Here is a 17,123-nt window from a genome sequence, read left to right as displayed (position 1 = left end):
ATAAAAATGACAAACAATTATTTATTGATTTATTTATTTCCTAAATTTGTATCAATTAGAGGTAGACCGATATTAATTAATCTATGCTGACATTTGCTTTTTGGAACTGTGGTTATAGGCAAAAATCGATGGCGATAGTTGACGATAATTTCTTCATCATTTCAAAATGAGAGTTCCCCAGCCGAAAATACTTTAATTATATAAGGTCTAATAATAACTATAAGGTCTGGTTGAGATAACATGCTCTCACAAACACACAGAACCTTGTTGTTATTGCTACCCTGCTACATAATTAATACAAAATGTATTTTGGTTTCTCTATTGAAAAGATACATTGCTTAAAACAATGAAGACACTGCCACTTTATAAACTATATATTTAGATACAAGTAGGGCTGTTGATTTATTAAATAAAAAACAATGCATCCAAAAATTAAAAGCAAATGAATTATGCCCCTGACCCTTATGTAAACTTGGTAAAAAAGTGTTGAAGTTTTTGCATTCAGCAGTCAGCAGGGGGCAGTCAGATCAGGCTTTAACATGGCCATTGGAAAGAGTGTCTTTCTGTCCTTGTTAATACCAGTTGTCTTTTGAAAAATGTAGTGTTCCACCTTTGAATTAAATCTTCAGATTTTTTGGCAATTTCAAGCATTTATTAGCCTTCATTCCTCAAAACAATGATTGACTGATAAGTTTCTAGAGAAAGCCATTGCTTTTTTTTTGCCATTTTTGACCTAATATTGACCTTAAGACATGCCAGTCTATTGCATACTGTGGCAAATGTTAAGCTTCATTTCACAAACCAAATAATATAATGTTTGATATAATGGCGAGTGATTTTGTAGTAAAAAATTAGTAATTTAGCATGATTACTCACGGATAAGGTGTTGGAGTGATGGCTGCTGGAAATGGGGCCTGTCTAGATTTGACCAAAAATAACCTTTTTCAAATAGTGATGCTGCTGTTTTTTACACCAGTATTGTCCTGACTATACTTTGTGATCAGTTGAATGCCACTTTGGTGAATTAAAGTATCAATTTCCTTCTGAAACGGCAAAATACTTTTGGCCACCAGTGCATGTCCGTCCATCCATCTAATATGTGTGTTTATGTACTTATTTGTGATTAATCTGATTAATGAATCAGCACATCATGTAATTCATTTGACTAAAACATTTAAGCAACTGGCAGCTCTAGCCACTAGAGATGCTTTCAAATTAGCAACAGGGGCTTGGGGGACTTTCAAGAACTGGTATTATTTGAACAAACATTAAACAATGTCCTAACATTTAATAATAAATTATACTTTTATATTCTATCAGCCACCAAAATTTGATGTCTGCAAATGCATGAAAAACATACAATAATTACAAACAAATGCATGCAGGAAATACAAGTACAGATCTTTTAATCTTGCACCAATATGTCTTTTACTCCACAGAAAACAGACCCAATTTGGTGCTTCTGTTCTCATCCATCAGAAAATACTATCAAGAGAAGTGAAGGAGTTTAAACAAGTAGCACAGGGTCATTGGTCGGGATTACTTTTTTGTCTAAATGTGTTAACCTGAACCATAGTAAAAAGGTACAGCAACATGTTGGCTTTGAATAAGTTTGGAACTAGTAGGGTAGTTTATCAGAGAAAGTGGTGTAGTTCTTTGATTAACTTTCCCCATGGCACAAGTATCATGTCCAAATGGGCTAAAGACATTCAGAACTTAATATTTCATATACTCAAGGCTCTTCATCATGGCGACTTCTGCAGTTCCATGTACCCTTCCACCACAAAAATAATAAAGTCCAGATATTTTTGGAAGACTTCAGAACATCTCAAACAAAACTGAGGATTTGTAGCAACTGTCAGCTTTTGATGCAAGGGGTCTAGGGTTAATTCACTCATACATTAAGTAACGAGTGCTGGACACTGGGATGTACTGTATGATTAATAAGCAATGACATAACCATCAGTCAAAGTTCTTTTACCTAACCGTTTCCATGTGTCAGTATCAAGTCTTTGTATTTTGTACTCCATGGGATATCCACAGACACCACCGTCTCTCCAAACAAGAATCTATTCACTTGTAAAACTTTTTCAGATTTTTCAGGATTGTAGCTAAGCAGCAACATAATTCAAAAAACTATTATGGAGCATATTGCAAGCCTTTCTCAAAGCAGATTTTTGGGTGAGGGCTCAACCTCTATGTGACTAATAAATTCAATCTGTATTTAAATTAGTTGGTCAACAGAAGACAATGATGGGGAAAGATTATATTGATTCGGCATTATTATAAGGCAGGAAAGGCCACCAGAAAGAAAGATGAAAGATAAAGGGATCACAAAAAAACACACAAGCCTAAATGGAAACATAAAAAAAATAAATAAAAAAAAAATAGTTTCATTTCCCAGTAAAAATATTAAAACAACCTTAAAACAAGATAAATTAACTTGATAAGCAAAATTTATTTTTTTCTAAGTATATTTTTCAAACCCCATTGGCAAATAATTGTTGGGTTTTAATCATAAATATAACAACATTTAGTGGTATATGCTATAATAAAAAAAATAAATAAATAAAAAAACAACACACCTATTTGACAATGTGGTAATTAAATAAATGTAATTTAAAAATTTAAAGTGATGTTATAAGTGATGTATACATTGACAAATCAGAGACCCTCCCAAAGAATTTCGATCTCAAGAGGTTAATACCAGGTGTAAACCACAATCTGTCTTGGCTGAATTTAATACAAGTTGTTAACAGTGCCTAAGTGGCACAACAAATGTGGAAACAGACTAACCAGAGCACAGAGCAGATCTACTGCCTCCAACACCAGCTCCTGATGGCCAATGCGGGCCACGCCCAGTTCCTCAAGGTCTTGATGAGAGATCTTCAGTAGCTGCTCTCCATTTATTTTCTCTCTCTCAAAGCTGTGAACATACTGTTGGAGGCTATCATCCAGACCTTCAAATGAAGAGCAGGAAAAAGAGAGAACAAAGAAATAAGATTATTGAATAAGCATTTATCCTTTCCACATACAGTACTTGATTTTTAGAGCATTGCTTTGCAGTTGCTAAGGTGTTCCAAGTGCTTTTTTAGTGCGTAGCTATGCGGTTAGGGTGATCTCTAGCCTAAGGCCAAAGAGGCCACCCAAACTCTCTATGGTCTATATTATGCTCTCTATATGGCTTACATCCCTCACTCAATGCAAGTCACCTTTCATCAACAAGGCACATTCATGTCCATAGTACAAATGGTGTAGGGCAAGTTTATTCAAATCTCTTTCCCCAAGTATGAGCAATAGTAACAATAGTGCTTGCCTTAGCAAACTCCCCTACCTAAATGTTCTTGTGATTCTTTTGAAATGAATCTGAAACATTTCAAAGGGCTGCCTGTTAATTATAGATAAGAATACACAGAGAAAAAAAATATAGAGAGATCACTTTGTTCTAACAAACAGGTGTCTTTATTTCTATAGAAACATGGTTCCTTGTGTTGACACAGCAACAGGAGAGTATGGAGCTTCCAGATACCATAAACATCATGCCATTTCCACCTGCCAGTACGTGTACATGTGTGGATGTGGGTCAAGCTGGTTAAAGTTTTTTTCCCCTGCAAAGGGTCAACTGTAATTACAACAGTTCGAATGGGACAAGCCTACAAACTCACCGAAAGTACATCTTAAAGGAAACTAATTCCAATGAACTGGTTAAGCAGGATTCTTCAGGACTTTGTAAAGCACCGTTCAGTTTCTTTACACCTACTTCTGTTTGGAAATGTTGATGTATTTCCAGCTTAAAATAAACAATTAATTTGGTAAATTTTGGAAGGACATGAAGGTGAGTAAATAATAGCATAGAAAAATCAAACCATCATGACAAATTGTTATCAAAAGAATTTAGATTAATCACATTAAGATATAAGCCAATACATTTTTTTCCGTGGCCAAAATTAACTTATCAACCCATATCTTCTGAACATAAGATTTGAACTTATCAAAAATGGTCAAACACAAATGCGAAGACATTTTGAGGATGCATACCAAATTTCGTCCAATTTTGTCTATAGCGGGTGCTGAAACTAAAAACTAAAAAAGATAAACGATGACAGAGTTTCCATTTTTAGGCTAATTTTCCCTTTAAAAACAAATGGAGTTTACGGAGCTAGCATAAGAATTTTGCCTTGTTGACATGAACGTCCTATACACCTACCCAGATATACAAAGCACTTAGTCACCCAGTCTGCACTGCCAGTGAAAGACGGTGAAGGATGGTGCTGTGGGACGAGGGGGATGGGTCTTCACCCAGTCAAAGGCACTACAGAGACACGGCAGCTGCAAAGATCTGGCCTTGTGCCCTCTGCCTCAACAACTTGACAGCCCAGACAAAACCACTGACCTTAATATTCAATACACCATCCACCTCCATCTATCTTTGCAAAACACTGTCGAGGCTCCGCTATTTCAATGAACTTTACCAATGGCAATAGGAATGAATTGCTGGAAAACAGTGACATATTCTAAGTTCTAAAACTATCAATTTAATGCAAAGGCTGTTTCCAAAAAAGTAATAACGACAATTATGCTACTGTACTTTCTAAGATACCAGGCAAGCTGTTAAACAATACAAAAACCACAGAGATGTGAGTTTACATGCTGGAAGAACTGGACAAATGTTGTAGTCCAAATGTTAGCAACTTATTGTTAGTAACTCTTGTTTTAAGCTATGACTGTGTAATTTGTTGTAGAACAAAACGTGAAAGTCTCTTCAATGACCATTTATACTCATAGAAAACACTGCAGTACTCTTTTGCATTCAATGTTGAAAAGTAACAATAAAAATTCCATGTAATTAAAACAGACTAGTTTAGCCAGTTCTTATTAGAACATCATATAGTTACAAAGTTTCTGCAGGTTTTAAGAAGCTACATTTAAGACTTTAAGACCTTTTTAAGACCAACTCAAGAAAATTGAAGGTATCACTGAATCAAAATTGCATTTTGTTTTTATTTAGTACTGCCCCGAAGAAGCTATTTGAAATAACACATCCTCGCATATGTATTCCACATGACAAAATAGTAACTGAATTTACACACGTGATCCTGTTAATAAGTTCATATTCTCTTGGTTTCTAAGATGGTGGGTTGCTTTCTCGATGATCAATGACTGTTTGTGTAATAATAGTTCATGAACATCTGCTTTGTCCTGAGCAGTGAAGATGTCCACTTTTCCACCCAACTACAGTAAAATAATTTGGTTTCTCTGTATATTCTGCACATTTGAGTTCTTCCCAAGAGTGACTATATATGAGGTCCAGATTTTGACATTTGAGGGACTAATACACAACTATTACAAAAGGTGCAAACAATTACTGATGCTCAAGAAGGCAACATAAGAGGAACCAAGGGGTGCAAACTTTTGAACAGTAGTTGCTATGTAGCTTTGAAAGGCCGTACTATATAAAAAATATAAATCTCTTATAGAATATTTGTATACATTCTGAAAGGGGTGTGGAAACTATAAAAACAAAAGGGTTATGCAAACTTCTGCAATGGGGTATATGCTATTTATTTTGTGAAAATCTATATTTTATTTTAGATTTTTTCACAATTTAACCACATTTTAGCTTTTTTTTTTTAAATGTACAAATTCCATGTAGCCTATCCTATCCATATGATGTCATATTGCAAGTGTAATTATAAAATTACTTCACAAAAATTCACAACATTGTAACCAAAAAAAAACAACCCCCACGTGTGAACGTATAAGCGCTTTTACAACGTAAAAAGTGCAGTGTAGCTGTCTAAATGTGACATTGTCTGATTTACCTCCGTGCTCATGGGAAATGAACATTACAGAAAAATACTCGCTTACATATTCACGTGTTGCATGATGAAATGAATTGGCTTCTTTCAGCTTGTTGTTGAAAACACATTTTTTATTGATGCAATTCTACTTGTGCTGAATGACAGGATGACAAAGAGTGCGCACCAAGCGTATGACGTCATTGCCATGTATCCAGATACATTTCAGCTGATTTGCAGAAAGACTACAATGAAAGTATCGTCAAATCAACGTGCAACACTTCGAAATTGCTTCTCTTCTCTGCAAAAGATACCAAACACAATAGCGAGAAGGAAAATGAGTACATAAAAAAAAAAAAAAACAATACAAAAAATACAAATATTTAAAAAAAAAAAAATCAGTGAGCCTACCAGCTGAAACCAGGAAATAATTACCATGTTTAGAGAATTGTCGGGACACACCTCTTCAAAACGGGATGTCTTGTCACCCTACTTAAACGCAATGGGAAAACATTCCCACAACGAGAAAACAATCCCTCATACAACATTTAATGTCATGACCTTATGAATTAAAGACTCGCTGCTCTGAATGAAGACCTTTTTAAGGCCTTATTTTGCGCAAGGGCGAATTAAGACTTTTTAAGACCCACGGAAACCCTGCAGTCAATCTAGCAACAAACTACTGTATATAGAGTGCAACACTGTCCACCCACTATTTCAGCCATCTTGGTTCCAGAAGTATTTTTCCCATTAACTTATTCCATAGGGATTTCATAAAATCCTTCATTAAAGGGTTCTAAGCCATTAACCAAACCAATCAGCTCCAAGGTGAATCAAGCTATTACAGACTTTGGTATAAAGCAAAAAACTATTTGAAAATCAGACAACAAGGTACAAAACGGTGTACTTAACTGTCTTTAATGAAGGAATGCACTGTAAAATTCCATTAAGTATTGTGAACATTGTAATCAATTCAAATAATGGAAAAGTATAAAAAATAAATAGTGATTTGAAGTTATTGATTGTAAGTGTAAACAATATACTCAATTATATAAATTTTTTGAATGTGTATGTACAGTGTGCCATGGGAGTGGGTGATTGCTACAAAGCCCTTTTGGCGTGCTTTGTTGGCCGCGGTTCCCTGATTGGTAGATTTTCCCCTCAGAATCATGGATAGTGTAGATCTTCACCAGGAATTCTGCTGATAAACACGGATATGACTATAACAGAACAATGTACAATCGATTAACAACCTCTAAGCTCATGGAAGGCCTCTTTTTTTCATTGTTAAAAGGTAAATAAATAGAGATTTTTAATTCCGGAACCTGACTGTTACAGTCTTTTAAATCAACAAGTAGATTTAGTCAAGTTTCTTGTGCGCTAACTAGGTTTTGGACCACAGCTCCAATTTCAGGTAACCTAGCTCCAGGCCTAAGCCTCACCAACGTATTTGTTTGTCATACGTTTCTAATATTTGGATCAAAATTCCCATGCTAGCCTATCATTTGAGCTTCATCTCTACTTTAGTGCTTAGTGTCTTGGCAATAGAGTACAACAGGAAGGTTACCAAGTAAAAATCCCATACATTCTGCATAAAGGATAAGATGTACAAAGATAAACAGGAATGCACCCTACCATGAACTCTAGAGTTGTTAAGTAATGGTATGTTGAAGCCATAAGTCAATGTAATTTCAAATTTAAAAAATCTTGTTTAATTCCCAGAGTCCTGGTAAAGTACAACATTACTCAGAATACTAAAGAGAGATCTACCAATCAGAGAAGTCACTGCTACAATAGAAATCACTGTTGGCAGATTTTTTGCAAGATGATGGAGGCTAGCAAGTGTTAGCCATCAACCTAGCTTGAAACCTGACTAGTATTAGTTACCAATTATTACAAGAAAAATCCTTCAAAAAACACAAATATCCAGATTGATTCAATCACATAATTCGCACTGCTTTATGGGGTGAGGACTTCATTAATGTCCTACTCATGAGGTCTTCTACCTTTATTATTATTTTTTTCCACAGGTTTTTAAAACTTGTTTTGCTTGACAAAGCTGTAATGTTGTGATAAATCTCAGGGCTGGTTGGTTGGATCAAGGTTTAAAACTCTTTTTTTTGTTTTTCTAAATGCCAACAGAGAAAATGAATAGGGAAAAATACTTCGAGTCCATGCTGCTCAAAAAGTGGGCCGTTACTGTTGCTCTATTGGAGAAACCTATTACTGTATGTGAACATGTTGTCCTCCATATTAAGAATTCTTTCCATTTCCACAAGCTTTAAAAAAAAAAAAATTATAAATCTAAAACCTCTCTACAGAAAGAATTTGGGATTGCAGGGAGATGAAATATTCTCTTTTTAACCCGCACTTCTCACCCTGCCAACCACCAATGAGACTATACAGACATATACAATCCCACCAAGCCAATTATCTATACAATTCTAACCTATAATACAAAAGTGTACAGGTCCCATTGGAGAAAACACAGAGACCTCAAAGAGATAAAATTTCAATTCAGTGATGAATAGAAAAGGCTTGAGTAGTAGTTTACTGTGAGGTGAACAAAGTGGGCCTGTGAAATTTCTTCAAAGAAAGAAGGCACAAAGCATATTATTCTATAATGAAACTGTTAACAGCAGCATTCAAACATTACTCAGGGTGCATCCTAATTTTGTTACAAGAGTAAAAGCCGTAGTGATGATTATAACTTGGAGGTGAGGGGCCAGAGGATGAGCCCCTAACAAGTAGAAATTTCTATATTAGCTGCCCACACCCTCGGCCAGGAGATTATCAACGTATTTAAGGGGTAATACAAATTGTGGCTGTACATGTATCCAACAAATTCATTTCACTGCTGAAGTGTCTGTCAATCTACCTCAATAGTGGGCTAAATGCAGACTAATCTCACAGTGAAATCAGAAAAAGCTGGTTGACTTTTCTTTGCTAAATTGGTCTTTGCTTACCGAAATGTGAAACACTGCCCCCAGTGGCCAAAGCGGAAAATATTGCTGGGTGTAGGAGTATGTTTGAGCTCCATTTTCCGGGTGTAATATCTATGGATGGAGAGTTGTTTTCAGGTGTACAGGCTGTAATACAGTGAAGCATATTTCATGCATATAAAAAAAAAAAAAACAGAACCTAAACCTCAAACCTAAACATCACTGAAACCAGGTCTTAATTGCATTCACATAATCAAAGCAGGACCTGAACCTGGGTCTCCTACACTGCTGATGCAACAAGCTTACATAGGAGATGGCACTCAGGGCCGTTTCTATTCATAGGCGAACTAGGTGGTCACCTAGGGCGCCACCTGCTGGGAGGCACCAAAGAGGGCTCATCAGGCTGAATCACTCATTTGGCGCCCAGCCTTTCACCGGTTCCACTTTTAAATCACAACTTTTCCTGTATAATATCCTTTCGGACGCCAGAAACAGCCAACTTCCACTTTTATGCCCAGGACGATCTAGAAAGCACCAAGGAACTTCAGGGCTGTTTGGAAAATGAGGTCATATACAGTATACTCCATGTAGTATATACGCAGTACTAGAGGTTGACCGATAGTGGATTTTACCAATGCCAATAATTAAGTGGGCAGTACCTACCAATAACAGATTAATCAAATGATAGTTTCTAAAAATGTATACTGAATGAAAACGTAACAGTCAGTATCTGGTGTGGCCACCAGCTGCATTAATTACGGCAGTGGATCATCTCCTCATGGACTGCACCAGATTTACCAGTTCTTGCTGTGAGATGTTACCCCACTCTTCCACCAAGGCACATGCAAGTTCCCGGACATTTCTGGGGAATGGCCCTAGCCCTCAACCTCTGATTCAACAGGTCCCAGACGTGCTCAATGGGATTGAGATCAGGGCTCTTCGCTGGCCATGGCAGAACACTGATATTCCTGTCTTGAAGGAAATCACGCACAGAACGAGCAGTATGGCTGGTGGTATTGTCATGCTGGAGGGTTGTGTCAGGATGAGCCTGCAGGAAGAGTACCACATGAGGGAGGAGGATGTCTTCCCTGTAACGCACAGCATTGAGATTGCCTGCAATAACAAGCTCAGTCCGATGATGCAGTGACACACCGCCCCAGACCATGACGGACCCTCCATCTCCAAATTGATCCCGCTCCAGAGTAACGGCCTCGGTGTAATGCTCATTCCTTCAACGATAAACGCAAGTCCGACCATCACCCCTGGTGAGACAAAACCGTGACTCGTCAGTGAAGGGCACTTTTTGCCAGTCCTGTCTTGTCCAGCGAAGGTGGGTTTGTGTCCATAGGCGACGTTGTTGCTGCCTTACAACAGGCCTACAAGCCCTCAGCCCAGCCTCTCTCAACCTATTGCTGACAGTCTGAACACTGATGGAGGGATTGTGTGTTCCTAGTGTAACTCGGGCATTTGTTGTTGCCATCCTGTACCTGTCCCGCAGGTGTGATATTCGGATGTTCCAATCCTGTGCAGGTGTTGTTACATGTAGTCTGCCACTGCGAGGACGATCAGCTGACCTTCCTGTCTCCCTGTAGTGCTGTCTAAGGTGTCTCACAAACGTTTAAACATTGTTTAAACCCTTTACAATAAAGATCTGTTAAGTACAATTTTAGATTTTTTTAAAACTCTTTAAAATGCAGTGTCCTTGAAAAGGGACGTTACTTTTTTACTGAGTTTATATGAACTAATATTTCAATATTGAAGTAAGCTGATTTTTATATTGACGTCATTTCATTAGTCCACAAGAGGTTGCAATAAATACATAAACCATTCAGCTCTGTTATATTATTGCATAGAACATACCGATCCTGGCTGTTGTGCAAAAAAGCTTTTGTCGGTCCATATTCTCAAATGTTAAGTCATGGTGTTACACTTGCACTGATTCATACTACTCCAGACTGAAGCTTCATAATAACAGTGAAATACCACATTGTTTTTTTTATTCAGTACAGTTGTATGTAGAGTAGCAATATTCACAGAAAGCAGAGGTATTCGGCTGAACTCGGTGGTGCAGTGGCTCAAACTATGAGCCTAATCCATGGGCTGATCAAACAGATGGAACACAACAGACTGGAACAGAACGCAAGGATCTCAAGACACATTTCCAAGTTGAACATCTTTCCTGACAAACATTTAAAAAACTCATTGCTTAATCTGAGAAATGCTTAAAAGAGAGCAAGACGCAACAGCCAAAGACCTCTAACAACTGTAGAGGGGCTGTTCACACGAATGCTTTTGCAACCATCCATTTGTTTTTCTATGTAAATGTGCACTAGACGAACATCGTTGTTTCCCTTTGTTTTTGTTTATTCAGTCTTGTGCAGGAGCACTGTTGATGATGTCTCTAATTAAAAAGAACTTTAAAACATATTGAGACACCTGCTTTCTGTTAAACTGTATTTGTTGTGCTGTGTCTTGTGTTTTTTTAACGCATGAATGTGATCGATCTGAAGTTATCGTATTACAGTGAGGATTTTTTTTTATTGAAATCAGATGCGTTTCTGATTTGTTTATACGTTTCTCTCGGCTGCATGAAGATATTAATTTGCTTTCTCATGTCACTAGCTTTAAATATGCAACTTAGCTGGCTAACAAATGCATAAACATGACCAGCTGGATATAAACAAATGCAAATAGATGGAAACAATCATGACATTTAAACATTTGGGAGGACTAGCATGTATTTGTCACATTGTCCTAAGCGCTTGAGGTTAGCTTTAATGTTAGCATCCTTGTCGGCAAACATACTGCTGGTCCCTACAAAAGCAGCATCTAGTAAACAAATTAATTACTTTATAATGATGACAACGTGTACTGTATACATACCTTTTCGTTTCTGAAGTGTTCCACTCCATGCAGAGTGTAGTCTCACGTGTCAAAACATACACCACAAGGCATCAGTGAAGTGATCATTTTAATTTCGCCTCTAGAGGCCTAACTCATACTGTATGACAGCGGACCCTTCCCAGCCATTCCAGAACTGGACGTAATGGGGAAAGCTTTCGGTCTGAATTTTTACCGATAATTCCAGAAATATGTTATCAGCAGAGATGGGACCAAGTCACACATGTGCAAGTCTCAAGTAAGTCTCAAGTATTTTTTTCTTGGGCAAGTCAAGTCAAGTCAAGTCAAGTCACAGGCTATGTCAAGTCAAGTCACCTTATTATTGTAATTTTACCTGCAGAATCTGATCATAATAAAGTGAAAAGACAAGATATAAGTAAGTAACTGTCAGTAAATTACAATACTCATGTTCAGTAAAATACATCATGGAATCAAACAAAATTGTAACTTCATAAAATTATTTATTTTTCACTTCTGCCAACAGTGTTTGAAATGTTTTAAATTTTCAACATTGAGTCCATAAAACAAATAACAGCTTAACATCCAACAGACTCATCTCAGAACACCTCCCTCTCTCTCTCAAACACAGTTACATACATTAAACTTTGTTACATTTCTCCTCTCTCACACCCACACACACACACACACACTCTCACACCCACACACACTCTCACACCCACACACACTCTCACACACACACACACTCTCACACCCACACACACTCACTCCCACACTCACTCTCTCTCCCACACTCACTCTCTCTCCCACACTCACTCTCTCTCCCACACACTCACACTCACACTCACACTCGTCTCTCGCGCTCTCACACTCCCACACCCACACTCACACACACACTCAGAGTATATCCATTAGTCATTACCTCTTTTACAAGGTATTGCACCTTGAGGTACCAGCGCGCGTGAACGTCATGGCAACGTACAAAACAAAGTACCTCGCGCGGGAACCACTTAACGTAAATGCGCGTAACTAACGTAAATCAAGCAGGCTAGTATGCAGCATAAGCCACGAAGTGTTGGCGAAATAAAAAATTAATGGACAGATTTTTTTTTTTCCAGCAAACTTCTTGCACAAAATAAATTCAAGCACTTTCAAGGACCTGTATCTATGTATTTTTATTTTCAAGAACTTTCCAGGGCCTTGAATTTTATTTTTCAGATTCACAAACTTTCAAGGATTTCAAGGACCCGTGGGAACCCTGCTATTATTACATTAGCTAACTACCAACTAACCAGATAAAATTTACAAATTGACAAGCACTTACTGGGCAGAATGGCTCTTCAAATGGCGGACGAAATTGGAGGTTGTCGTCTGGCTGTCCGCGATCTTAACGTTGCATGTCTTGCAAAGCGCTGTTCGTCTTTTGCCATCTTGATAATAATTTTTGAAGCCGAAAGCGATGACCCTTGGTAACGTTACCCCTCCGGCTGACATGTTGATGTGTTATCTGATTAAGTGGGCGTGGTGTGCGAAGGTACGAGAGGGCATGGCTGATGATAACCTATAGTGTCGTGATCCAGTCATGACAAAACTATTCTCAGCCTGCGCTCCAGCTGGATCAACTTTATTTTTTAAAATAATGTACATATTTTATATTCAAACTGAAAACATGATGTGATTAACACTCAAGTCATTCAAGTCTTCATGTCTCAAGTCAAGTCAAGTCCCGAGTCTTTAACTTCCAAGTCCGAGTCAAGTCTCAAGTATTTTATTTTTTATCAAGTCAAGTCACAAGTCATAAAAATAGCGACTCGAGTCGACTCGAGTCCAAGTCACCAAGTCACAAGTCCCCATGTCTGGTTATCAGTGACAATTAATCAGCAAAACAGATATATTGAGGTCAACCAATATTGTGATTCTATTATTTATATTATTGAATAACAACATTACCAATTTGACATTAGATTCTGACATTTTATTCAGCTTTGTGCGAGTTATACACACTGGTTGGAATAGGGAGGAACCTTTGAGACTTACTGGAGTCATTTCACACACAAAAAAAAAATAAATAAAAAAATTGTTCACTGCCAAACTTATTACAAAACCAACCCAGATGGGACCTGTGTGAAGCACAGATGGTACAGTGCCAGCTCTAAAAGTAAAGCAAGACATTCTATGCAGCGCTTTTCATGTGGAGTTCAAAGCAACACAAATCATGTATATGCTTCATGATTGCTGTAGCAAAGTGGATAGCCAGAATTAATATTGTGGTGGACGAGGCTTTAAGAGATTAAATGGCCCACTGCAAATAAATACACAACCTCAGGAGACTAGTTCTTTAAATTAGTCAACCGCTCACTTAGACTTTGGCAAATATTTAATGTTGCTTGAATTAGTGTTATTTTACTGCATTTCCATCTTTATACGGTGGAATCCTTTATTTGGGAAATGTTGATAAAATATTATTGTGCATAATGCATTTTGATACAAAATTTATAGAAATATTTTTAGAGTCAGATTTTTGCACTTTCAAAATTTACAATTAAATGGCAACAAAAATTATTGTTAGCTCAAAAATCATGCAATTAAATTTTAAATCGAATGATATACTGAAATCATAATTTTCATAATGAACATTGTCTTAATTCTTCATATTTATCTTTAAAACAGAAGAAAAAAAAATTTAGAAGCAAAATTTCATATTAAAGTCAAGAAAGAAAAAATACAAATAGGCTGAAAACCTTTTTTTTTTTTTTTTTTACGCCATTGGCAAATATTTTTCTTGTTACAAGCATAAACTATTTTTAACTAAATGTTTCTCAAAAGAAACAAAATTCTCTCTTTTTTTAATTATTATTTCTACTGGAAGAATAAGTAACAAAAGAAAAAATACATATAAATTGTCCAGCTTGGACGAGAAAATAAAATAATTCAAGGCTCATAATTGTGTCAGGTTTCCGCTACAATTTGGATAATTACACAACTGGATCAGTCTGCTGTTTTTGTTACCTCCCCCCCCCTCAAAACAGACATTGATGTGATGACCGATAAACCCAACACCTTAGTAATGCTCTGAAACTAAAACCTGAACAGCTGTTCTGCCAGGATGTATCCCAGCCCCCACTGTACAATGTAGAATCAACCCTATCCGAGCCCTTTACCTTCTCTTAGAATCTCTTAGTCTGAGACTAAGACAGGCCCCATGTCAACAGAATGGCAGGCTGTGGTTCTCAGGGGTTTGATTACATGAGAACCAAAGCCCTTCCAGCATCCACAGAATAAAGGACCTCCCTGTGGGAGTCTGACCTCCCTCTCCACACTTACTCCATGCCTTCAATGGCAGAAAGTGGGAAAAGTAGTGTGAACAATAGCCACTACTGCTGGTACGCTCTCTCTCTATATTGAGCCTTCCAGTAAACCAGTGGGGATTAAAAGGAATGTCCATTGTTTTTGGGTGGCGACCCTTTGTGGGAATTCCAGAATTCCACACTGATGCCACCTGGATAGAGATTTGTTATTGTTAAGGCAATAATTAGAAGAGAAAAAAAAAAACAAAAAAATTCCTTTGTGTGCAAAACCTATCATTAGACCCAAAACAAAACGAGGAAAGTAAACAGAGCACTGTAAATCAGATCAGAGGTGTAGTACAGAATGTCTAAATGTATGTGTTTTTACATGCACAAGAATACTTTTATATAAATCATAATTTGGTAATATTTCAATTATGTACAATATGTGTCATGTAAATGCATTAACCACATTGCCCATATTTCAGTCTCTAGTGAAAAAAAGACAGCTGAAATACACTACGCCTGTATTCATCAGAATTTCTTGTTTTGTACCATATTTGAATGATCCCCTATGATGGAATAATCATAAGATTTGTGCTTGTCCATACAAAAGTAAATTTATGTTTTGCAGGCAGTTGTACAATGGCATGCATTTGAGGAAACACAAGAGATGACAAACTTTAAAAGAAATGAACATTAAGCAATATATAAACAGTTGAAAGTACCATAAAAGTCTCATAACCTACATTTTGCGGTTTATTGTACTCTTGGGTGCTGTTGTCAAGAATATGAATGAGAACTAATGAGCTGTTGCAGAATTACCAAAAATTTGATTACAAATTAATTACATGACAAGCCTAATAATCAAATTAATTGCATATGAATATTTGCTGAGAAATGCTTCCAAAGAAAAATAAATCTAATCCCTACTGTTTTTTTTCTCTCCACATTTTAGAATAATAGTCATCAAAATTATGGAATAACATAAATGGAAAGGTTCTGAGATGCTATTCTGCTCACTACAATTGTACAGAGGTGTTAACTGAGTTACCGTAGACTTTGTCAGTTCAAACCAGTCTGGCCATTCTCTCTTGACCTCTCTCATCAACAAGACGTCTCCGTCCACAGGACTGCCACTCATTGGATGTTTTTTGCTTTTCGCACCATTCTCTATATACATTAGAGACTGTTGCGTTTGAAAACCAGGAGATCAGCAGTTACAGAAATACTCAAACCAGCCCGCCTGGCAGCAACAATCATGCCACAGTCAAAATCACTGAGATCACATTTTTTCCCCCATTCTGATTAACTGAAGCTCCTGACCCATATCTGCTAGAATATATAAATTACACTGCTAATCGCATGAATAGGATGTACCTAATAAATTGGTTGGTGGTATAGCATTATTCAGTTAAATATATTGCATTATTGTGACAGAAGAGTAAAGCATTAATTACAAAATACCAAAATCTTTACATGTCAATATACAGTGTTTTATTTCCATATCACTGAACATAAGCCTACAGTCGACAGCAATCAATTTTGCAACTGGTATCTTATTTTACTGATCTCATGTGAATTCTACTCATAGCATGAGGTGTGAAGTCATTGATAACACATATTAAATGTCATATTAGTTGACGTTTAACATGTAGTCTTGAGCATTATTTTAAAATGTAAAATATTTTTTTGTATCACCTTTTCTCCCCAATTTGGAACGCCCAATCCCCACTACTTAGTAGGTCCTCGTGGTGGCGTGGTTACTCGCCTCAATCCGGGTGGTGGAGGACAAGTCTCAGTTGCCTCCACTTCAGAGACAGTCAATCCACACACCTTATCGTAGTTTGTGTGTGGCCGCTGTTCCAAATTATTTATTTTTTTGTTACTTTCAATGTTCTTTTAATTTAAAAGCATGGTTGGTGTAAATGCCTCCCATCGGCAGCTTAAATTATAGCCGTTTATCCTGCTGTTTTTTGGTACCTATAGTAATAGTAGTTTGGAGGCAGAACTATTCATGGCAGCGCTAGTGTCCCACCCGTAACTAATTAAGAAAACACCTGTTGAGCGAAGCGCCAAAAAAAGACAACAGAAAATAAATCAGTGACAGCTACACAAAGTAATAAACATGTAAGCAGACAAACCTAGAAGAAAAACAAAGGAAGATTTAGCCCCTCATAAGAGACAAGTAGCCTACAAGGTCTTATAATGACCTCGTGCCTCATGTCTGTCATTGG

At 37.1% G+C, this 17,123-nt stretch overlaps 1 protein-coding gene across 3 annotated transcripts in view; it reads right to left on the bottom strand.

Moving 5' to 3' along the window:
* LOC127662626 (connector enhancer of kinase suppressor of ras 3-like) overlaps nucleotides 1–17,123 on the bottom strand; it is a 114,719-nt gene that overhangs the window by 68,464 nt on the left and 29,132 nt on the right. For all 3 annotated transcript variants that reach the window (XM_052153902.1, XM_052153903.1, XM_052153904.1), the window contains exon 2: nucleotides 2,797–2,960. In XM_052153902.1, the coding sequence (XP_052009862.1) occupies nucleotides 2,797–2,960 (164 nt within the window). The remainder of the gene's footprint in view (nucleotides 1–2,796; nucleotides 2,961–17,123) is intronic.

This window comes from Xyrauchen texanus, chromosome 22, assembly GCF_025860055.1.
Source record: "Xyrauchen texanus isolate HMW12.3.18 chromosome 22, RBS_HiC_50CHRs, whole genome shotgun sequence".
Lineage (NCBI taxonomy): Eukaryota > Metazoa > Chordata > Actinopteri > Cypriniformes > Catostomidae > Xyrauchen > Xyrauchen texanus.
This window is presented reverse-complemented; position numbering and strand designations above follow the sequence as displayed.